Source organism: Saccostrea echinata, unplaced genomic scaffold (assembly GCF_033153115.1).
Source record: "Saccostrea echinata isolate AGI-Se365-2 ecotype Australia unplaced genomic scaffold, CSIRO_AGI_Sech_v1 ptg000062l, whole genome shotgun sequence".
NCBI classification, from domain to species: domain Eukaryota; kingdom Metazoa; phylum Mollusca; class Bivalvia; order Ostreida; family Ostreidae; genus Saccostrea; species Saccostrea echinata.
Genome location: NW_026889811.1, coordinates 3591436 through 3617005, shown reverse-complemented (window position 1 = coordinate 3617005; position 25570 = coordinate 3591436). Strand labels below are relative to the sequence as shown.

The following is a 25570-nucleotide window of genomic DNA, read 5'->3' as shown; positions in this document are numbered from 1 at the left end:
TATTTAGTGATTTCTGTTCATAAAAACTTTGTAGTTCCTGGGGATAAATGGCTCGAGATCGTAGTTAACGCGTTAAACATGACACTCATTAATGATAATTTCACCTTTCTACGATATAATTTTCTCAATGTCCAAAAAACTATTTTTCATCAGTGGGTCCTTGAAGAATTTGTGGACATTTTGGCAAAAAATTAAGAAAATTGCATTGATCGACTAGCCACAGAAATACGATAACGTCACAGAATTTGCTGGAACAGCACCCAACCCTCACCCCATCCCCAAGGATCAACAGATACTTTGCTGATTAGTATACGTTAACTATCTGAACACAAAACCCTTCCCTGTTCTGCATGAGCCAGAAACGTCGCAAAACGTCATATATTTGTGAAAATGACGTCATTTACGTCCACTGACGGTATATAAGAAGCGTCTCCAAATTATTCTCACGAGTCGTCACGTGACTTAATGACGTCATTACATATATTTCCTCGACTTGAAGGCCTTAACATCAACTGAAATTTGATTGGACGATATGTCCTTTTCCGATATGACGTAGGCAAGCAGCACGTTTGCAGAAAAAGGGGACACTATCACGTGACCTGAAGTCGGCCATGTTGTTAAAACAGGATTCATTGTTAATGGACAACGTATTTTAGGAGTGAGCTGTACATTCATCTAACAAGTCACTGGAGGTAACGTAATAATTATGAGTGGGTAAGGTTAATCGGTGACTATTAATGCTGACCCCATTGCTATGTAAACAAAATACGCAGGAGATTTAAATCAGTGGTGGATCGAAGGGTTCTCGTGTTGTGGCGGTAAAAGTATGGTGAACCAACCCTGTAAGCATTCGTCAATATCCTAAAAACATTTAACACGTAATATCAATCAAAAGCAAGAAAAATTGAAGAGTTTAAATATTTTATGAATATATTGGGGGCTATTATTACGTAAATCAGAATTGAACTGAGAATTCAGAGTGCACGGGTCAGTAAATCGAAAGAAGGAATCATCTACCGGAAGTGAGAACAATATTGGCATAAAATGTTTCTGACGGTATGGTCTTCTTCTTAGTTCTTATTTATTTTGTTTTTTTTTTTAATTTTAGAAAAATAATAAAATAATTGAACTAACAAAAACGTTAGAACCGGTGCTCTGTAAATGTAAGAAATAAAGACTGACAAGAAATGGAAAACGGGGGATCCTGCAGTGGGTAATTCCTGCAGTGATGGAGTGAAGATTTTTTTTCGCAATCAACCAGGGCTCAACATTAACTTATTCTCTAGTTCTACGTGTCCATTTGGACAAGTAATCATGGAATTTGCCTGTCGAAATATAATTAATTTTTATACTTGTTAATCATTTTTTAATGAAAAACTGTAATTGTCAAGATGAAAAAAAAAATTAAACTGTGTCCACTTAGTCCCTATTGTAATTTTATTGACACATATAGCAAAATACAGTAGTTTGCATAATTTAGTTTCCAAACTAGGGGTAGACTTTACTTTACCGGTCCCCAGATCCGCAAGATCTGCATGCTCGTTGCACTATGACGTAAGATTTATGTCATTCAACTGATAAAGATTAGGTTTGCAGTCACTACTCGACTGGTAAGGGTTAGTCTTACACCCACCTGAGAGATTAGGGTTAGTCTTTGCACAAGTATTCAACGGATTAGGGTTAGTTTCACATCCATCCCAGAGATTAGGGTTAGTCCTCGCACATTATTTGACTGATTAGGGTTAGTCTAGCATCTGCCCGGGAGATTTGGGTTAGTCCTTGCATACCATCCGAGATATAAGGGCCAGTGACTCATTCTTTTAGATGAATTATGAAATTAAAGTTGCTTCCGATTTTTTGCAAGGTCTTAATTCAGCTTCAATGGCATCTCAATTGGTTTGTTTACATGAAAAAAATGGCTAAGTATGAAAGAAACAACACTAAGCATGCGCCGCACGTGCTTCGTTGACAATTATTTTTTGTCGATTTTTCAATGAATAAACAATATTTATTAATTTTTTTTCAGAGAACGAGGTTAAAAACTTCATTAAAAAGTGAAGTTTTAAACTAAACTGTTAACCGTAGAATATGATTTTGGGGTCAAAAAGGCCAAAAACCTCATACATTTTATTTTTGATCGCTCACGCAATCTCATATATATATTGAAGTTGCCTATGGCGACGCTCTATTTTAGCGCGTTTTTCTGGGGACCGGTAAAGTAGTCGTTCCCAAACTGGCAAACTGGGAGACGCTTTTAAATGTTAATTACAACACACACTTACTATAAATTACTAGTATTTCATTATATATCCTTTTGTTTTCATTATGGCTGTGATTCTCTTTGGAATACTTTGATACAGACTTCTTCTGTAATGTGAAGGAAGTGATGCCAGAGTTCTTGAAATCTTTCGGTCCTGTCGGCAAGACCAATAAAAACAACCAAGGCCAAAATAAAAAATACCTTTGTTTCCCCTAACGCGACCGACCCACTTAAATCGTGCTGACTGAAACGTTTTTTAAATAGGATTATTCAAATATTTTTTTTTATTGTTTATAAACTTTATAAAATACAATTTCATCAAAATCCGTTTTTTATCAGAACGGTGGCTTTTGTTTTACTCTCATTTGGTGCCCACAACATGTTGTCACAGAGGTTTAGTTCATGTTATGAAACAACGGCGACCTATCAATCTTATTATATATCTTTTACTTATAAGAATCCTACACTCTTGAAACATATCGTGAATTAAATATACCATGACTAAGGAGTGTTAAGATGGTATCTACAAATGTGTCTTCTAAAATTAACGTACGTAGTAAGCATGGCAAAGCCTGCCTCATGAGCAGATGGGGGGCTCACCTTGTGTATGCATATCAATAAATTTAACTGCATTTCATTCGATTCGATCTAATAAGCAGTTCCTTTTGATCCTATTTTCACTATATAGGACCAAAGGAGTTGTAAATATGTCATTGTTTAGTTATTTCATCTTGATAAATATAATCCAGATGTTGTTTCTTCATTCCTTTTTTATATATGGGGTAAATTTTGTGACTCTAACATAAGATACACGTACATGTATATGAAACTTTAATCATTTTAGATATGGTTTGGTTAGATTAAATATTGTTTATACATGTACACTCTTTTCAAATAGTGTTGAAATCTTTAAAATTGGCTTATGGTATGGCTTCTGAGACGTACAGTGTATTTTTCTTTAGTTAGGCCCTTGAAAAGAGGTTGTTTCTTTGCTTTAAAATACCTTTAGAAATTGCTTAGGCGACAGAATTTGAACACCTGTCTGGTGGAGGGCTCATTTAGATTTTTACTCGGAACATAATTATGGCCATTGATATTCAGCATCAGTAAGGGATCTTTTCGTGCCAATATCTACATGTTTACTGCGACACTGAACCGTTTTTTACGGTCTCATTCGACTGACCAGTCTCCACGTCCCACGTCGGGACATGTGACTTAGAATTAACTCCTGAATTACATCGTGACTCCAAAACGGAACACCGGAATCACTGCGCCACGCAAGGCCCTTGACATTTTGTCTGTGTAAGATCTCAAAGATGATGGTAGGTTTGAAAAATATACTCGGATGTCCGATTAATGAGTATTTGCGAATCTTGTCTTTTTGTAAATATTCGATTTCAATAAATATTCGCTTGCCTGAGATATTTCACAAGTTCAAATGAATAATATCTGTGATTTAATGTACCATACATGTTGCTTCATTTGTATGATTGATTGTATGTTGTTTAACGTCCCTCTTGAGAATTTTTCACTCATATGGAGACGCCACCACTTGCCGGTGGAGAGCTGCAAATTTTGTCTCTATACTCGGCACTTACGGCCTTTGAGCAGTGAGGGATCTTTTTCGTGCCAGCACCTACTGCGACACGGGACCTCGGTTTATACGCTCTCATCCGAAGGACCGGTCTCCACGTCCCACAGTGGGATTCGAACCCGCGACATAAGGATCAACTCCTTACTTCGTGCCTCCAGAGCAGACGCTCTAACCACTGCGCCACACGTGCGACGCTTCATTTGTATGATATTCGATTTATAAACCGTTTTTTTTTTGTTATTTCTTATTTATAAAGATATTATTCAATTTTTCAGAATGTATTTTTAAAACTGCTGTCAGAAAAAAAAATAATTTACCTACCTACCTACCCAGCTTGAGATTTTAGGGTCGGGTTAGGGGAAACAAAGATATTTTTAATGATGGCCCAAGGACCGATTACTTTAGGTTCTGTGTCAGTCCAAATGACCGGTAGATGTTGACAGAGCAACTTGCAAAAATCCGACTAAATTTCAGGGGTTGAAATTTTCCTGAAAAACCCACTAGCACAGGGGCCACTGATCAGTAGGGGTGCAACGATACACTAACCTCACGATACAATATGTATCACGGTATTCAGTTCACGATACGATACGATACATATCACGATACATAAGAAGGTTAAAAAGTCTTTCAAGTTTGTCATCATATTTTTTTTAAACTTGACAGGGTTATACAAAATGTTCATATTTTTTATAATAAAATAAAATTTTGTTAACTTGAATTGGATTGTTAAATAGATCTTTGAGTTTTTCATTTTAAACCAATGATGAACATTTACAGGGAACTACAGGGACCTTTCCTAATAATCTTCGTTTTAAATTGGAATGAAAAAGGAAGACATTCATTCATTTATTTATGTAGAAAACCAATTGTCATATTTCTCGTGTTAATACGTTTTAGTCAACAAGACAGCGAATTTTCATCAAAATACACACGTGATGGAATATCGTGTATTACCAAAGAATAAGATTAGATCTAAAGGGTTTATCATTTGTCTTGACATCTATAACTTATAATCACATTAAGTCCCTCTCCGTGTTAAATCTGAGGTCTGTAAGATGCTGGAGATGAGTTTAACTGCCGTAAATGCGTTATCGGCGACCTCATGTTTTACGCGGAAGCCATTTTGAAATAGTTAAGAAGGAAATAAAACGGACAAAATGGATAATTCTGGACCAATTGAACCGAACCGCGATATCGGTTTAGCGTATCGTGAATTGAACCGTGGAAAAATATACCGCGATATACCGTCAAACGGTTTATCGTTGCAACCTTACTGATCATTTAAAAAATACTAGCCCAAACTTCAAACTAACTAGCCCAACAATTTTTTTTTTATGTAAAATTAAAACATAACAAGTTAAAGTTCAAAACACTCTGATGACAGGAACAAATTAACTAGTTCTCAGTCGAAAGAAACAAGTATACATAGAAAAGCAAAAGTAAACTGACGAGAATTTTTTTTTTTCAATTCTGCTAGTCGGATGGGCTATCATTACATTTATATTAGCTAGCCCGAGACTTAAAATGACTAGCCCTGGGCATCGGGCTACCGTATAGTTCAACCCCTGAATTTCGTATGAATTCCCTATAACCGACCGATCGTAATCTGTTTTCTGTTTCTCATAAAGGCTTCTTCGATGAACAATGAGTGCTAAACTTTGATTGATAAACTGTTAAAATAAGTTTGTTGACGGCGCTAAGCCAGGTGAGAAAATCGAACTAGATTAAAAACTTACGAAGAAAATCAACCCCCATGAGAATTCAATGAAGATTGTTATACGACGATCAAATTGGCATGAAATGTACAGTGTGTATTGACGCAGGATGCAAAATGTATTGATTATAAAATTCAAATACAGTTTTCATCTTTTTGTTGGTTTTTTTTTTTTTGGACTGATAGAAATCTGTCTGGACTGACAAACTTCACATTGCAGTCAGTCCATATGACTGACAGCGGAAAAAAGATTTCAAGAACTCTAGATGCCAAGATTTCAGTTACTACTCTTTCAAGACCTGACTTGTTTATTTCATTTATGTGGTGTCTGGTGCAGATTTTCAGAACACTCCATACATTTTCTATAATGTTCATATCTGGGCTTTGTGAAGACCAAGGTATAATGGGAATATTATTGTCTGCTTTCCAGAAATGACATCTTGATACTGCTTTCCAGAAATGAAGTCTTGATACATGGCAAGGAGCATTATCTTCTTGAAATATCCAAGGAACGTTTCCAGCATTTTTTGTTACGACTGGCCACAATATCTATCTAAAGTTTCAATATAGATATTGGAATTAATGTTTCCATTAACAAGTGTAACTGCACTGACACCATTATAGGTGATACAGCCCCAGAACATGTGCCCTCTCCCACAGGGATGGGGTCAATTACATAGGAAAGTAATTAATTAAATTACAATTACTTGCCCAAAACCTTCAATTAAATTACCATTACCATTACAAGGATTTTGAAATGTAATTAATTAAATTACAATTACTTTGCAAATGTAATTAATTAAATTACAAATTACATTAAGAAAAAACATATAAAAATAAACAATGATAAATAGTCAATAACATGAACGTTCATTTATATTCATATAGTTTCAGTTAATGAAATTTTAAAGCATTGTGTCCCATAACCTACATCTATCAGGTTTAAAGATTTTTCTGCCACAATGAAGATACTTTACACTGGGCATTTGTGACAGGAATAAATAAACACTGACTAATATAGCAAGTTTCAGGGCTTAATTGACCCGTTTTGGTACAGGGTCCTGTACCCTTCTAATTGTGAATTTTTAATCGAAAAGGTGGCTAATCGAAAAGGTGGCAAAATTGGGAAATGTTGTTGACTTATATTTATTTGTTGATTAAAGAGTTAAATATTGGACTTGTTCCCCATATACACATGATATATATCTTTAAAAATGATTAAAATTTCAAAACACGTTATTTCTATACATAAACAGCATCAAAAAATTGAATTTGGTCATCAGTTGGGAATTGTTACCTAAATTTTGGGAAAAAAGAGCCAATTTTCAACTCAGACACAGTCCTTTTACAGGACCTGGATGCTGTTTTCCATTAATTCATGTGTTCGTTTTTAAGCTTTCATATATATTTTTGCAAAACAATGGATGCGTTTTGCCTTGTTTTCTGCTTTTTTTTCATCATCCTAATAAGCTATACATCTCAAGATGTTATAGTATTGACATATTGTGTGTTAAACTATACTGTCTTCCCACAAATTGTTATTAAAATAGAAAAATTGCCATGGTGTTATAACACCAAATTATATATTTTAAAAAAGGTTTGTGGGAAGACATAGTCAATGTATGTGTATAAAACTACCAATAGGTAAGGTCAAAATGTGTGTAAAATCTCTATTTAAGTGTCAATATGTACATAACCCTAGGGCACTAATTAGCACCTGTTAATCACTTCTTACACAAGTTGTAGGTATGGCAAACAAAGAATTAGAATCCATTGGACTAGATATTTTAAGTGTTAATTCATAAACAACTTAATTGAAATTATTAATTTTATTTTAATATATTTATAAACAAGGAGATAAATAATATTAAAAAGTTTTGAAGAAAATGCATTTTAAAGAGGAAACAGCAATTCACTAAATAAAGAAAATATGATTTTTAAAACATATTATAGAACATTTTGTCCTAAAAATTAGTTAACCTTTCTTGAATAGAGTGTTTGGGATTTGATAAAAGGGGAGGGGCTATTTCTCATTTATTAAACACCAGTGTAATTGAATGTAATTGAAAAGTAATTGTGAATTACATGCTTTTCTCAAAAGTAATTAATTAAATTACAATTACATGTAATTGAAAATTGGGCCAATTACACATTACTTTCAATTACATCGAAATTTGTAATTAATTACTATCAATTACCATTACACATTACCATTACCCCATCCCTGCTCTCCCATTAAATGTTCATTAGATTTTCTTCATACAACAATTTTTTGTCCTCTCCAATGGCCACTTTTGTATCATAAAGTTCTAAAAATTACTTTAGACCAGTTATTTTCAACTGTACAACACAATTTCTTTCTACAAAAACTGATTTGCCATGATCAGTTTTCTCTCCTTATTGTGATTTTCTTAGTTACAACATGTCTTTTACAATTATTTTCAAATAATCTTCTTCTAACAGTCCTTGATGAAATGTTTTCAATGGAATTGTTGTTAACTTAATTTGTGAGATTTTTAAAAGGTCTGCCTTCTGTTGTTCTGGACCATCTGAAAAAGACAATGATCGTCTCTATTGTCAGTTTTTCTCCGCCTGCCAGTTCTTGGAAGGTTTTCTTTGTTTCCCCTTTCTTTCACTTGTATGAATTTATTTACAGTCCTCAGATTAACTCCAGTGATTTTTGAGATTTTGCAACCAGAATAACCTTTCTTAAATGAACTTACAATGATTTTTTTCACCTCTGATGTAACATCTTTCTCAAATAAACTATGATTTTTCTCACCTCTGATGTAAAATCTTTTCCATGGCAACCCATTTTGTTACCAGACGATTATCAACAATAAAACAGAAATAATTGATATTGGTGCTTATATCTGGATACAAAAAAAGCACAGGCACTTATTTCAGTAATAAATTTTTTAAATTTTTTAACCCATAGTATAGTTATAACACAAGGTATCCAGCTCCAAATTACATGGATTATTCCCCCCTCCCCCCCCCCCCCCCCCCCCACACACACACACACACACACACTTTCAGAGGAAATGTATTGACAAACTGTTTATTACCATTGTCTTCTAAGATAATTTATCTACACAACCATATATGACATGCTTGTTAGGCCTGAGTATCGCAAGCTACCTAACGATACGATACATATCACGATACAGTCATGCGTTACAGCATATATCATGATATAGTTGTCAACAATTGAATTAACCATTATCTTAACAGATTATGCAGGGCAAATATAATGAAGTCTTCTAAGTAAAAATTGAGACTTTGATGATTTTAGGGAGTTGGCAGGTCAGGTGCCACTCCCTTTAAATCCACCACTGAAACTGATTCTAATGAAGAAGAAAATTTAAATGATAAGATTATTAGATATATGGTTAGTTTGGGACCTTATATATACCTTCCTGGGTGTGAAATGGAAATCTGTATGAGGGGAGGTGACGCTGACTCCATTTACAGATTACCATTTCAACCTTAGATGACTCCATATTACTGTATATACTTGCCTATAAGTCGGATTTTTGGGAGTTAAATTTTGGTTCCAAACTCTGTGTCGGACTTATAGGCGAGTCCTGGAAAAATTGGTATTTTTCTGAACAACGATAACAATCTATAAACGACCGGTTATCGTTGAACAAAGTCTTTTGTATATTAAATCATTTATATATTCTAAGATTGTGCATAAATTACAAGTATTGATAACATTTAATAGTTTTATTTTAATCTTAAGTGTGCGTTACTTATTTTTTAATGATTCAAAAATTAAATATTGACGTCATTTTTTAAAAGATATTGATTGAAACCAGGTTAAAACATCAGAGCATTAATTTGAAATTGTCGACCAATTCTGGCAAAAAGTTGTTCCGACTTATAAGTGGGTCAGTGGCAAATCACTCCAGAATAACTGCAAAAAGTACAACCGACTTATAAGCGAGTATATACGGTAAGTGCCTAACTAACCGTGTTGTGAATTTTTCCCACTGAAAACCAAGATCTGTTTAGAGTTCAGTAACGTATAAAATAGCATATAATTTAAAATATCTTTGAACGTGATAAAGTATTTTTTTTTTCCCAATCTACAGTTTGACAGCTCCTAAAACTGCTTTTAAAAAGTGATCTTATTGACCATTACATTTCAAGGAAAACTTAAACATAAAGACATGCAATTTCTGTATATTACAATATGAAAAAAACGATCGGGTTGGCACAAAAATTAGGGGTCAGTTTAATGTGAACACAGATTTTTTTTAGGCCTTATACATCTGCATTTTTGCATATCACTTGTATATATGCATTCATTAAAATTCAATTACTGGAACCAAAGCTGTCTGCAATGCTTGTGTCATTGGTGATCTGAGGGTGCAGTCAAAACATATTCTTGCAGGTCTGAAAAGTGTGAATTTTTGACAATGTATATAACACACAGGGTCATCATGTGCTAACGCCTTGTCTTGCTGTTAATTTATATAGCTATATCTACTTACTTCGCAGATGCCAGTACAAGTATTCATTGTCTGTATTAGATAAGTTGTTTGTGTTTTGTTTCGCCTAAAAAAAGTAAGGTTATAAAATTTATGGATGCATAATCATTTATGATACTGAACTTTGCAGGATGATGGAGGAAAATGGGACCAATGGAGAAGTTGACTATGGCCCAAAGGATCTCAAAGATGCTTCCCTCCAGCAGGCTCTTACTCCCAATGGAGATGTTAACCATGATCCAGTGCAGGAGACCAAGGGTCCCTCCCTACAGCAGAGTCTAGCAACACGAAAAGTCATCCAACTCAAGCTAGACAACCCCTTTATCAAAAACGGTATTATTATCTTCTATAATGAATCTGACCATGTAAGCAATTGATTGTTAGTGTATTAAAGATAACCTGCAGTAGCGTTTTATTTTTTGAAATGATAAAGATCACGATAAAATAATACGAAAGAAAAAAACCGCATCGAAATCTGTGCACAAATAACGAAGTTATCGCGCTTTAAAAGTGCCTATTTTTACCTGTTTTGAAAATCCAATCAAGCGAAAATAGAAATGATCGATAACGAGGCTCTACTGGCGTGACGTCACAACATGTACCGCATAAGCGGGTCAGTATTAACGACAATGAGATTAACTTGGAAAACAACGACGATTTTAGCTTTGATATGAGGCAGTGGTCTATAAGTTTTAAAAATTCAGAGGGAATAATTATTGAGCTTTGCATCAGACCTTACTAGGCTGAACCAGAAACCGATTCTAACGAGGAATTTAGATTTCAAAATAGCCTACAGCCAGGGTCGTGTATACTACAATTAAAGTTCCTGTGTATATCTCCCTGTTACAGCCTACTGAATATGACTGGAAAAAAAATCATCAAAACCAAAATACAGGAATTTTCAATTCTATATTTTCAATGTCCTAAAACAGTTCGTTCATCAAGCTGTTAACTATTTCCACAAGATCTTCATAACTATCGGCTTAATGATAATTGACAATTTTCTCCTTTAGATAAAAATTATTCTATGTCTAAATTTGATAATCAGTTGTTACCATTTAGCAATCAGCAGAAACAATATTATCAATTCAATTTTCCTTCAAAGTCAAAACCAAATATATTTTCAAAAATCGGGTCATTCTCAATATACAAGTAATTAAAACTAATTGTTAAATAATGATACCCGCGTACTCCTAATTATGGTAATGTACTTATAATTTTTTTTGTCATTGTACTAATTAAAATTAATTTACAAAATAAAAATTTAAAACACGTTACATTACATCAAATAGTGTGTCTGCAATGCTAAATAAATCTTAACCCCTCTCATCTCTCTCTCTCTCTCTCTCATCATATCCTTCTTATGTAGTCTTCAGATATCTTTGATATAATTTTTAAAAGAGCCATTAAGGTTAAAAAAAAATATGCATACAAAGTGCAGAACTGTAAAGTACCCGGTTTTTCAAATAATAGTCTACGGTCCTAATTACAGAAGACCCCCTCCCTTTATCAAATCTGTAATAGATTCGGAAACAAAACTCATATGTAATTCCGATCGTTGGCGGTTTTATGAATAATTTAAATTCTAAATGTATGTTGAATTTAGAAGAATAACATGTCAACTGAGAAAAAAAAATCATTTTTTTTAATTATCACTAATTCAACAGACAATCTATTATAATTCAGTAAAATATGAACAAAAAGTTAGGTGAATATACATGTACTTGTGTTTTGTTTATTTTTTTAAAACTGTATACAAATCACCATTTGACAGGCTAAACAGTTTGAATTAATTAAAGTGTAAAATATTTAATCTATAGGATTTTTCAACAAGTTCTTTGTAATCAGTTTAATTTACACGTGTGGTGGGGTAGGACTTGGGATTACCTGAGTAATACACTTGCTATGGTCAAGACCGATGACTTGGAAAGGTGTGATAAACGTTCGGTGCCTCCGGCTATTTACTTATGTCCCACTATGTATTCGACAAAGGAGCCGATGAATGTCTCAAATCGCACCATTCAAGATTGCGTCGAGTGATATTGATTGACAGGTGAAACACGTGGATTTCGTACGTAACCACGGAGACGAACATGCTACAGGTCCCTCGTGTAGGAAAATAAGAAACACGAATAAACAAAAGTTGAATAAGCAATAAATTTATTTTAAAATGGCTTTGACAGATTAATATGTTAGAAAGATGAATACAGAAACACTTGTTTTAATCAAAAAATTATGTGTGTGTGTGTTGGGGGGGGGGGGGGGTTACTAATAAATTCAACTGACGTTAAAAATGAACAATCCAATTTAATAATAAAAATGTTACTCATATTGAAGATATAACGAAGAACATAAAATTAAATAACATTTGTTGAATCAATTACATGTATATGGGGAGGGGGGTTAAACAAGGGAATCTCTCACTCACTCTCTCATATTAATTCTATGTACTTCCCAATATAAATAATAGAAAAATATGTATTCTATACTTTCACTTTTCAAAGAATACAACAGCAAACATCATATAAGTACTAACCAGGGACCTATACACTAACCTTGTACTTACTATTTTTTATTTAAATTAGAAATGTTTTCTTTTATTAACGTACGTTTGTGTACTGTCTTTTTGTGATTATTGCTTACAAATAGAATTTTAAAAAATGTCAATATATATTCGGAAGGAAAAAAAATTGATGATATAATTGGCATAATCCGATTCCTAATTATTGGAAAATATGAATCGATGATTTTTGGCGATTCCAAGTATCGTTAATTATTATAACCACACACAAAGAAATAATGAAAAAAATATTCACTAAACTAATTTCAAACAAAACTAAGAACTAATACTATAGTCATAGTTAATTTATATTCACAAAATCCCTAAAAATTAATGAAAAAACACAAAAAATCCTCATCGTGTTTCCACCGTATTCTATGCATTCAAAATGGCCGGTACATGTTGTGACGTCACCGCGGCTAAGGCCCGAAAACCGAGCGTTTCAGAAAATCGCTCAGGTGTGAAATAGGGTTTTTCCCCAATAGCTTCGTTAGTTGTGCATAGATTTCAGTGCGGTTTTTTTCTTTAGTTTTATTTTAGCATGATCTTCAACATATTTAAAAATAAAGAGCCACTGCAGGTACCCTTTAACATACATACAGCAAGTTTTTTTTTTTAGGTCATCTGAGTGACTCAGTTGACCTATTGCTATCTTTTTTAATCCATTTTCAATTGTTTTGGTAAGTAGCATCTATGGATAAAGTGGAAAAAATTATGAATTTTGTGGTCCCATTTTTTCTGGAACCTGAGGGATGGGGCCAAAAAACATCAGAATTCCTGCAGTCTTCATATTTCTGGAAATCTTAGAAGAAAACTATGCATGGGTATAATGAACGATTAGTCCACCACCAAAATTTAACTACATCCCCAAGGAGCCAAATGTTCAGACACCGTGCTTAGGTTAACTAAGTTAGTCATACCTTGAAAAAATGTTATACCTTTGAGAATCTTTCTTTACTCCTTGACATGTAACAGCAAACTTTTTGCATGGTTTTGATGAGCTGCAGGGCTAATTGTATTCGGCGCGTCGGCGCGCCAGCGCGTCCATCTCAACCCGATATCACAAAAGTATTTTCTCCCTGCATTAAAACACTCAAATGACATCGATTTTCTTTATGATTTAAGCATTATCGGTTATATTCAAGTCGACAGCCCGAGCCCGATTGTATTTTTTTGTTGGGTGGATCCAGAAATTTTTCCCTAGGAGGTGTTGGCTCAAATCGCAAGGGGAAGAGGTCCAAGGCAAAGCTTTAGTAATTTTACTATGTCAGTTCAAATAAATTTGAATTTTCCAGGGATCCGGATCCCATTTGATCCATGCATGCCTTACCACAATTTGTGCTAGAGTAATCCGAAATATACCCCAATTTTTTGAGTTGGCCTATACTTTCGATTTCTCTCTCTCTCTCTCTCCAAACATTAACTATATACATGTATAGCATTTAAAAATATTTAGTGCTTTGGTTTTTATAAATTTTCTTTATGTATAACAAAAATTTACCGGTATTACGTAATGACCCTAGACATTAACTATATACATGTATAGCATTTAAAAATATTTAGTGCTTTGGTTTTTATAAATTTTCTTTATGTATAACAAAAATTTACCGGTATTACGTAATGACCCTAGACTCTAGAGTTTAACCCCCTTTTTAGAGACTTGATTATCATGGCAATAAGCTGCAAAACATTGGTATCAGTGTTTGACAAATATTCCTTGTTACGTATTAAAATATTACTACTACTAAAAATTAGCTTGTTCTTTATTTGAGCAGGGGGAGTAACTTTAGATACAGATACATAAAGTCCTGCCTCCCCATATTGTAGTCTTCTCAACCACTTATCTCATTACAAATCCAATCATATAAAATACATCAACATTCCTTAAACATTAATTTTTGTTTTGTTTTTGTTTTTGTTTTGTTTTTTTTTTTTTTGTTTTTTTGTTTTGTTTTTTTTTTTTTGTTTGTTTTGCAGAGTGAAAATTAAAATAGAATTTGATGGTCATTAAAGTAAGAAGCATATCAAAAAGGTTTATGATGACCTGTGTTTACGAAATACTGAATCATTCGCTGATTGCACAAAAATTTATGCCAATGAAAATTGATAAAACTAGTGTATTAATTAGTGGCCATGAATAAAAGAAACAACAGGCGGTTAAATAATGGTATCAGGTTCGTTCGCCCTATCTACCTGTTCGCATGAGTCCGTTCGCGCAGGGTCCGTTCGCCATTATTCTTGTTCGCCCTATATCTCGTTCGCCCTATTATATATACAGTATATAGTAAATATCAACATTTATTATTAATTTTATTAAATATTTTACTTGGTGTTTTTTTCAAATGTTGCTACAGTATTTATTTTTTATCAACCGTAATCTTAATGAAGTAATTCAAATTTGATATTTATGCTCTTTACATGCTTAATTGATTTAATTATACTTAATTATACTTAATAATGTCACTGTAATTTAGGGGATCATACAATCTGCGTTATGTTCAATTAAAGGACTGAGATGTTAATTTCTGTTGGTCTGCTGGGTCTTTGATTAGTACAGGTATAAATTACCGGTATAGTTGACCACATGCATTCGTCTGTTGTCTCCCGTGTGCAATTTATGTACCAATGTACATATAATTTATTTAAAAAATCCATTGGTTAATTATTCAATTTCTGCAATATAAATAAGGCGAACGGACCCTGTGCAAACAAGTGATGTTGAAGCTTCAAAAACAAAATTCCATCTATAAAACTTTCTTTTTAGCCGAGCGCATTGCTCGTAGAGCAATAGCCGGTTTATGTTACGGTGTTCAACCGGAAATACCGCTTCCTCACCGCCAAATTAAATATGAGTAAGAATATAGTACGTATGCTCAACCACCTTTGAAGCAATACAAACACTTAATTAAACAAATTTAATTTAACTAAGAAATTCTCTTAAAAAAAAAAAAATTGATAATATACTTTCTCCCCTTTTCTTCAATAAATTATTTGTTTAAAAGATGCGATAGGTAATTTCATCAAGTCTGCCAGCTTCATATTCTATAGATAAAGGTTGTGTTTCCAGGCTAATGCGGGGAGCATGTGACCCGATGCACACCTTTATGCAAAACTCCCCGCTGAGGACCCGTCTGTGTATATTTGACCTTGCTGCATCAATGTAAATTCAAACTGCATTTTATTTTATTTTATTTTTTAAACATTTTTTATTTATACTATATGCCATAAATATATTTTTGTGTTACATATTCTTCCAGTGTCTTGTTGTTATTCATCTGTAATTACAATGTATGTTTCATGTAAAACGGACTTGTTCGCTTCTCTGTAAATGAGACCGGCTCTCTGTACTTCTAAGTACTTTGATTATTTATGATATCGAGCCCGATGCTAACAATATTGTATAAGCGATAATTTATTTTATAAACAAAATCTGTTGCGCGAGCGCGCCGACGCGCCGAATACAATTAGCCAGCTGCAGTCTGTCTACTAGAGTTGTGATATTCATGTCCTTTAGGGGTTAAGGTGCAAGGGTAAGGCTAAGTTAGACTACATTTTGAAAATGCAGTACACCTTTGAAGATCTTCTTTACTCAAAGGATCTTTAAGAGCTTTAGAAGACTGTTTGTAGGAAGGTAGTATGCTTATAAGGTGCTTGTCCTCTTGAAAATATTGTAGACACATCTACTCAGATGAGATCTGTACAGTGTAATACTTAGAACCCCGAAAAAGTCGGGCTTACATAGGGGCTCACTAAAATGTGGTTGGAGGGAAATATGGCGGACAAGGATAAGGATAAAGGTCTTCCTTTTATGAGTCATGTTTATCTTTAACAAATATGAGATGCCAATTTTTTATACCCCCCACAAACCAAGTCGGGGGGTATATAGAAATCACCTTGTCTGTGTGTCTGTCCTTCCCTGTCTCAGTCCGTCTGTCTGTCTGTGCAAACGTGTCCAGTCCATATCTTTCTTACAGAGAAACATTAGAATCTACTACTTCACACAAAGATTACTTATGACCTGAGGGTGTATCATGACATTGACCCAAGGTCATTTGTGCAAGTTCCAGGTCACTGAAAGAAAAATTTCAAAATTTGTGTCCAGTCCATATCTTTCTTATGGATAAACTTGGTGAGTTCCCATTTTACACAAAGATTGCTTATTACCTGAGGATGTGTCATAATCTTGACCCAAGGTCATTTGGGCAAGTTCAAGGTCACTGAAAGAAAAGGTTCAAAATTTGTGTCCGGTCCTTATCTCTTATAGGTAAACTTGGTGAGTTCCCCATTTTACACAAAGATTGCTTATGACCTGAGGGTGTGTCATGACCTTGATTCAAGGTCATTTGGGCAATTTTAAGGTCAGTGACAGAAAATGTTCATAATTCATTTCAGTATCATTCTTACGGAGAATAATGTTGGGATGTTGGGAGTTTCCACACAAAAGATTGCTTATGACATGAGGGTGTGTCATGATCTTGACCTATAGTCACTGTAGAAAAAATGGATAAATAATGCAGCCATACTTTCCAATAGGGAAATACTTGAAAAATTGTTATATATTTTTTAATGTAATAAAAAAACCCAGTGTTGTTATTAGTATTGATGTTTTATTAGGCTGCACCATAGTTTCTTTCATCAAAAAATATATTAAGCAATTACCGGTAAATTTTCACTGTTTAAAGAAATTGTGAACACTTTTTAAATCAAATCAAATACTAGTATTAGTGAATTGGCACTTTCTCTGAAACACCCAGAGGGGGAATTTGTCCATTTTGGACAGTTCTAGTTATTTTGTATATGACACTTACATCTTTAAAATCTCGCAAATATAGGGTGTCATGAAAATTTGGTGATTTGCAGAAGTAAAAAAAACAAAATTGTGACTCACTTATGGCCAGGTACTGTAGCGGTCCTGTGTATAAGGAAAATATCAATAAATTTAAAAGTTTCTTATTTTTATGACAATTATCAATAGATACTGTAAATAAACTTAAAAAAAAATACCTACTACTCACTTTGAAAAAATGTGGGTCAGAGTACATCAAACAAATTTTTTTTTTGATGATGGCTTTTGAAAAAAAAATTCCTCCTTTTTCCTAAGCACCTAGGAAACAAGCTTCATGCAAAACTTATGATACTCAGGTGTCCATCAAAGCCCATAGGCTTCTTTTTCAGCAGTGTAGTAACTTTTTAATAATAAGAATTAATAGAAAAGAAAAAAAAAAACAACAGCTATTGAATTTGTTCTTGTTTTTGTAGGTGATTTGGAAGATGATGCTGATGATCCATTCTGTATAAAACCTTCAGTAAACAACTATAAACTCACTCAGGAAGAAACACAAGAAGGTAAAGGCAATCAGAAGGGGGTTTTCAGTTCATTTTTCATAATTTCAAATAAGGCACAGATCAAAAGTTCATATTTCAGAATTTTTTATATAACTCATTGACAAGTTTCATGGGTATCTCATTGCTATCCATTTCTGTATAATAAATGTAGTGGTTGTATGATGTTCACAGCGATTTTTTCTACCCATTGGGAAAGGGTCAGGTACTGGTTCAATTGGGAAAAATAGCATCGAAGTAGAACAAAGGAAAATTTTCTGTCATTAAAACAAATGAAATATATTTTGCGTCTATTCCAACCTCATTACCTATTACTCCGTGTTTAAAAGCATAAACAACAAGTATTTATATTGTTTTTCATTACAATGTCCATTGTTTTCGCATTTTCATGCTTTCAATTTGTCAAAATGTAAGATACTATGCTGTCTACACCACAGGTACCGCCATATTACGACTAAGCTCTACTTTTGATTTAAGCAGAAGTGAAACAATTAGTCAACTTGTACAATGTTTCATATAAAAAGAAATACGATGTCACCGTACTCTGCTGCTTGGCCGTTGAATTGGGAATTTTAAGTCTCAAAATTGGGAAAAATTAATGTTTTTTGGCATTGGGAATGGTACCGTTTATCGGTACCAGTTATATAAGGGGAAAAAACGCTGGTTTATAAACTTAAGAACATATCAGCCTTTTCTCTAAATCAGGGTTGACATTGCAACAAGTTTAAGCTCAGCTGAATAAGAATGTCATGAACTTTTCTGATCAATGTTATCCAGGGGCAAGAGAGGGGTTACATGATTAGTTATATTAATATCAATAATATGCAAGCATCCTCAAGTGATGCAGATTCAAGTTTGTTCAAATCATTGATCATTAGATGAGCAAAGGGGGATATTTATAATATGCAAGCATCCTCAAGTAATGCAGATTCAAGTTTGTCCAAATCATGTATCCTTTGATGAGCAAAGGGGGATTTAAATTTCACATGGGAATATAGGGAAAAACTCTTTCAAAAATCAATACATGTGGCCCATGGTGAGTGTGACAGATTGATGGGAAGATAAGGCACTGTTATTCACTTATGATAGGTAAATTGAGTGAAAGAATAATATGAGAATTTTTTATATATTAAAAGTACTTTGTTTTTGAGCTGCAGTTACATTTTATTATATAATTATTTACCATACCATCCTTTACAGGGTTGTATTATACTCAGGTGACCATTAAAGCCCTTGGGTATCTTGTTGAAATTAAAATTTTCTTTCTTTTTTTTATACGCCTGTCTTTAGACGGGACGTATTATGTTATGGCGTTCATGTCCGTCTGTCTGTCTGTTAGATTTTCTCGTGTCTGGCTCATAACTTTAATACTATGAGGCCTAGGATTATCAAACTTTGTCAGCTGATACTTCTTGGGTAGAAGGTGTGTCGAGCACTAAAAGTAGGTCGTTCTGACCTTTAATTAAGATGCTATGGCCAAATATGGAAAAATCCTGTCCGGCTCAACTAGAAAACTATTAGACTTAGAATCATCAAACTTGGCCAGTTTATGCATCTTAGGTAGAAGGTGTGTCATGACCTATTTCAAGGTTACTGTGACCTTTAATTTAAGTGAAATTTAAAAAAAAACTGTCTTTTTACTATGAATTTACACAATCCCAAAAAATGTAAAAGTGTTGCAGTATCCTTATTAAAAAAATGTTAAAATCAAGAAAATACTTATTTTTTTCCTTATATACTTTACAGCAATCTATAACAAATGTTACAAGAGAAATTCCACCTCTCTCATGGGTGTAATTATCAAGCACTGGTCTAGGAGAATTTTGATAACAGAAAATTGCATGTCAAATTAAAGAGAAATTAATGAGTTTAGTGTGAGGACCTAACTGGTAGAGCATCTCTGATCAAGCAGGTGTTATCTATATCTCTTTATCTCTTGGGAATTGGGCAGAGGAATCAGCCATGTTGGATTAAATAGTTTTTGTGGACTAGCCTAACTTTTAAAATGATTTTGTCGTGAAAAGTAATTAAAACTAATTTGATATTGTATAATAAACTAATTTGATATTGTATAATAAACTAATTAATTTAAGCTAATTATACTGGGTGGGGGGGGGGGGGGGATATTGGAATTAGCATGCCCGATGTCCATATGAATTGCAGCTTAAAACCAGCCTGACATTGATTCTAAACAAAAAAAATCAAGTATTTAAAAAAAAAAAGTTTTAATTATGGTAGATAGTCCCTACAAATCTTAGAGTCGAGCAGTAACCTTATTAAAAATGTTGCTTCAAGATTACAATTTCTTTTTCTAAAATTTCTTGATAAATCTTTGTAACAAATTGAAAAAAAAAATCTTTGTTTTCAAATTTAATTTCAGAATGACATAAATATGCATTTTAATTGCACTACAAAGCAGATAGCACAGATCCATTCATCCCTTGGAGTAATGAGTGGACATGCATTCAGTTAAAGATTAATTAATGAGTTCAGTGTAGGTAGGCTAGCTGTCTCAATCATTTCTTTTAGAGCATCTCTGATCAAGCAGCTCTTATCTGTATCCTTTGGGAATTAGACAGAAAAACTGCTGGTCAGTTTATAGCATATGTCATTTGATGGCCAGTCTTTTATTTCAAAATTAATTTGGTATAGATTAAGTTGTTAAGACTTAATTGATATTGTTTAATATGATATTTTTATTTAATTGTTTGAAAATATCAACAAACAAATTTCAGAGCATCATGTCTCACAAATATGAAAGATGTGTATGACTGTCAATGTGTGTGTGGGGTGGGGGGTGGGGGTGAGGGCTGCAGATGGGCATTTGTCAAGCTCTAACACAACCAGTTGAGGATCGATAATGTAATATTTGTTATAATTCATGCCTACACCACAGGAAAGGTATAAACAAATATTATAAGGAGTGGAAATATCTTGGAAATCCTTGTATCAAGGTTGACTTGATTTTCTTGCACTCTAAACTGTTTGTGATAATTGAACAATATTTGACGGGCGTATCATGCTGTGGAAGGGCACTTTGTTTTTTTTTAATTCCTTGAGATCAAGGTAAATGATAGTGTGGGTTGTGGTTCATAATAAAAACAATTTTCATATTTTTAAAATACAGTTATTTCCAAGCAATTCAAGTTGTAAGTGCCGAATTTTAGTCCAAGGTGGAGCAAAAATGGTCGTATTTTAAGAAACTTGTGGTATTCAGATGGCCCCCAAGGCATGTTAACCTCTTGATTACCATAGACAAAGGATGAATTCCATGTCCAATGTATAACGAACTTCAATTTACTTTATAAGAAATATTCTTATTAGAAATGCAGTCAGTGTCAATAAAAGATATTTTATTTAATTTCCAGGTCAAGACACTGAAGCAGCTATTGAAGATCCTTCTTCTTTGAATCAAGACGATGAAGCACCTATTGAAGATCCTTCTTCTTTGGATGAGGTTGACAATGTAAGCTCTGGTGTTGTCAATTCAATGGTGATTAAATCGGAGAACTTGCTGAATAAAACAGTGTCATCGAACGAGTCCAGTCTAGATTCGTTTATGTCAAAGGAGAAGTTTCTGCCAATTGATGAATCCAATGTAGTTACTTCTTCTGAGGATAAAAACAGTGACACAGATGAAACTGGCAGGGGATTGGAAAGTGATCAAACAAATATTGGTGATTCAGAGGAAAAAAGACCCGAGGATTCATCACTTACAAAGGAAAGGTTAAATTTGACTATTGAGAAAAACATTTCAAGTGTGAATGAGAAATCCAGAAACTTGGAAAATATTTCTGTAGAAGAAGACAGGGAACTCGCCAAACTACCAACCCAGCTGGATGTTGAGACAGAAAAGTACCTTCTGTTCTCTGACAGTAAAGATAGTTCTGATGTAGGTACTTCTCTGTCACGATCAGACCAGGTGGAACTCAATGATTCAGTCAACAGTGTGTCTGAAGATAAGGTGGAACTCAATGATTCAGTCATCAGTGTGTCTGAAGATAAGGTGGAACTCAATGATTCAGTCATCAGTGTGTCTGAAGATAAGGTGGAACTCGATGATTCAGTCATCAGTGTGTCAGAAGATAAGGTGGAACTCGATGATTCAGTCATCAGTGTGTCTGAAGATAAGGTGGAACTCGATGATTCAGTCATCAGTGTGTCAGAAGATAAGATGGAACTCAATGATTCAGTCATCAGTGTGTCAGAAGATAACTCAAGCTTTATAGAGAGTAATGTCAGTGATCCTGTCCCAGAATTTTTAGCTTCTGCTGGTGAGGAAGAGCCGGGAAGTAAGGATCAAAATGCTGACGTTGAAGAAAAAGTGAAGTCTGTAGAAAAAATTAGTGAAGAAGGTGATGGCAAAAAGGAAGAGAAAGAAAAAAGAGAAAAGGAAGAGAAAGAAATTCAGATGGAAGATGACACTGTGGTGAAACAGCCAGAAAGTTCTGTGAAAGAGGACAATTCTGAAAAAACTGAACTTGATACAAATGAGGTTATAGAAAATAAAACTGATAAAAGTCAGAATAACAATGCAGCCTCGGAGGACAGCTCAACTGTAGAGGAGAAAAGTAATGAGGCTGTGGATAAAGTGAAGGATATTGATGGATCAGACATTTTAATAACCATCAATGAAGATTGTGATAGAGATGAAGATGTGTCAAAAGACAAAAGGAGCAGCGTAAAGCCAGAACCTGTGCAGCAAATTCCCAAGGTGACAAGTACAGTCAAAGATGATGTAGTGATTGTAGACCTCTCTGATGACAAGCCATTGCCTCCAGTCCAGAATAAGCCTCCTGTAATGCCATTTAAACCGGGCATGATCACTGTTGCACCGAATGGCCAGAGATATATTCAGCATGTAATTCAGTGTCTTGATGGTCGCAAACAAATTATCCAAGTCCCAGTGACGAGTGGTTCCTCCACATCTTTTTCCAAAGGCCCAGGGCCTTATACAAGTCTGCTCAACAAAGCCATTGCAAATACCCACCCAGCAGGTGTTACAAAGCAGCCAGAGGCAAGTATTCACCCTGATGATCTCATCCCTCAGTCCAGCTGGGAATTGTTGGCCTTAGTTCAGTATGAAGCCTCACAGAAGAAGTTTGATAACACTTTCTGGAATGGCAATTGTCCAGTTAAAAGTGATATTAGTTCCATGACAAAGTTTCTTCAAGATCTAGGAGGTGATATTGTGAAGCAGTCTGCTTACAGCCAGATTGTTGAAGTACAAGGAAGAAAGTCTGACCAAGGCAAACTGGGAGACAAGGAAAAGGAAAACTTGGAAAGAATGAAAAAAGTAGTGAAAGAATTAAAGGAGAAATACAAGCATTTAGAATTACAAACTGAGAAGTGTGCTGGTTGTAATTTTGTCTCTGAATCAAAAAATGTGATGGCATTTCACAAAGAGCACCCACATATGAGCCCCCCATTAGATCCCTTTGGGGTCCTACACTGTCCACAAGATGCTTGTGATTTCAGCACTTTTGCATCTCCTGAGGCTTTTGCTGAACATATGGAGAAAAAACACTCTGTAAAAGCCAGGATATATGACAAACCAGATCCATTCAAGTGTCATTTGTGCTATTTTGAAGCAAAGGTGAAGAACAATTTGACTCGACATAGATTTAAATGTGATAAACAGTTCAAACTTAACCAAAATCTCCATCCTAATTACACAGATATTAATTACTGCTTAAAGAACGTAATGTACAAGTCCCAAATTGAAGCCAAAAAAGCACGAGCCAATCCAGCACCTGTGCCGCAAGTTATCAAACAACAGATTAAACCCCCACTGATCAGGCCAAAAATAGTCATGACAAAACCATCAGCCCCCATAATGTTACAACAGGGACCCAGTAATGCTCAGGTTCCCTACATGATACCTCTCAGTCAAGCCCAAATAAGTCAACTCAATTTGACAAGAGCAGTAAGACCTGTGACAAATCCCATGTTGGTATCCATGGGTACAAGCACAGTAACCAAGCAACCGCCTCAGACCGTCGGAGCAATGCTAAAACAACAGCAGGGTGTTAACAGACCAGTGGTAGCCAAGCCTAGTGTTCTACCTGGACAACAAGCAGGATTTGAAGTGTGTGAAATTTGTGGGGGCTATGTCAAAGACCGAATGTCCCTACAAATCCACTTCTTCTATGCCCACAAAGTGGATCTTCCTGCTGTACTCTTCCAAAAGAACAGTCCACAGTTTAGATGTAATGTGTGCCAAGCACCTTTCTGGACTGCCATGGGACTTGCAAAACACAGACAAAGCTCCAGACATTTTGATACTGTTATCCATGCACCTAGAACAGAGATCAGATGCTGGATTTGCTTTCAGCAGCCAGAGAATCTGTATTCTCACTTGCAAACTGTTCATCACCTGACCACAAATGAGTGTATGATTCTCAGAAGATGCATGTTTTGTGCAATTCAAACAAGGTCTAGAAAAGATCTGGAAATGCACATGGCAACAGCACATGGCATCGTCATTAAAGGTGCTCCCACTGCAGTGTCTTCAAATAGTGCTCAACCCATCAAACCTCAAGGCGCTCGAAATAACTTCTGTGTTTTCTGTTCAAAACAATTTCCAGACAACACTCAGTTGACTCTTCATTGTCTCCGAGACCATGCTACGTGCTCAGGATGTGGAATGGTGGTCTCGAGAGCAGCAGATCTAGCCAAGCATGTCTGTAAATCAGCAGGTCGCAAATGTCCTGTCTGTGGTCTAAAGAACCTTAAACAGGCATTCTACAATAAACACATTCGTACACATGTAAAAAGGTGTTCAGTGAAAATTAAACGACTGACTGAGAAAGAAATTGAAGTTGCGATGGGTAAAGAACGAAAGGCTAAAATGGACTTGGAAAAACAACGAGAAATTTTCACCAAACTTGAATCAGAGATCTGGGATGAAATTCAAAGTAGACGGAAACGTGATGATGCCGACTCTACAAAGAAAAGAAAGAGTAATGAAAGTGATAAATCAGCAAGCAAGAAAGCAAAACTCGATGCTGAGGAAGTAGTAGTTGTTGAGTGACTGGTTCACCTTACCGCCTAAATCTTTATTATATACTAAGTCACCAGGAAGCCACCACTGAATTCATCTCTAATTAATTTGTTTTCTTAAGGTGAAAAATTGTTCACAAAATCATGACACAAGTTCCACATCATTACTTATTGGTGTTTTTGTTCAATTATTGTGTACAGATTGTGTGATTTCTCATAGTAAAAAATTGTGTTTGTATGTGGAAAAGGTATGTTAAACATTCCATAATTCAGTCAACATTTAGTGCTTAAAATATTACTTTGTATCACACTATCTTTTCTGATATCATTTTGAACAGAATACAACCTTTTCCTGGTGTGGGCACTTGTCTTCAGTATTGTTTGGATACAGATTGATATTTTTTTGATATAGATAAACATTAGTTGGATACTATTGGATACAGGTAGAGATTTTTTGGATATAGATAAACACTTTTTGGATACAGATAGATAGTGAAGTTGTTTATGGGGAGTGGGTTCTCTTTTCACTTCCCATCACATCTAGAAACTGAATTTAAAAGTTTAAATTTTCAAAAGGAAATTACAAAGTTCCATAAAG

General features: G+C 34.6%; 1 protein-coding gene across 1 annotated transcript; it reads left to right on the top strand.

Annotated features, from left to right (window-relative positions):
• The first annotated feature begins 563 nt into the window (after positions 1-563).
• Positions 564-25570, top strand: LOC133175518 (MOG interacting and ectopic P-granules protein 1-like). Its single transcript, XM_061310637.1, has 4 exons — positions 564-692; positions 10198-10400; positions 17887-17973; positions 21339-25570. Exons 2-4 carry the CDS (start codon positions 10199-10201, stop codon positions 25001-25003), a joined length of 3954 nt encoding a protein of 1317 aa, XP_061166621.1. The 5' UTR covers positions 564-692; position 10198; the 3' UTR covers positions 25004-25570.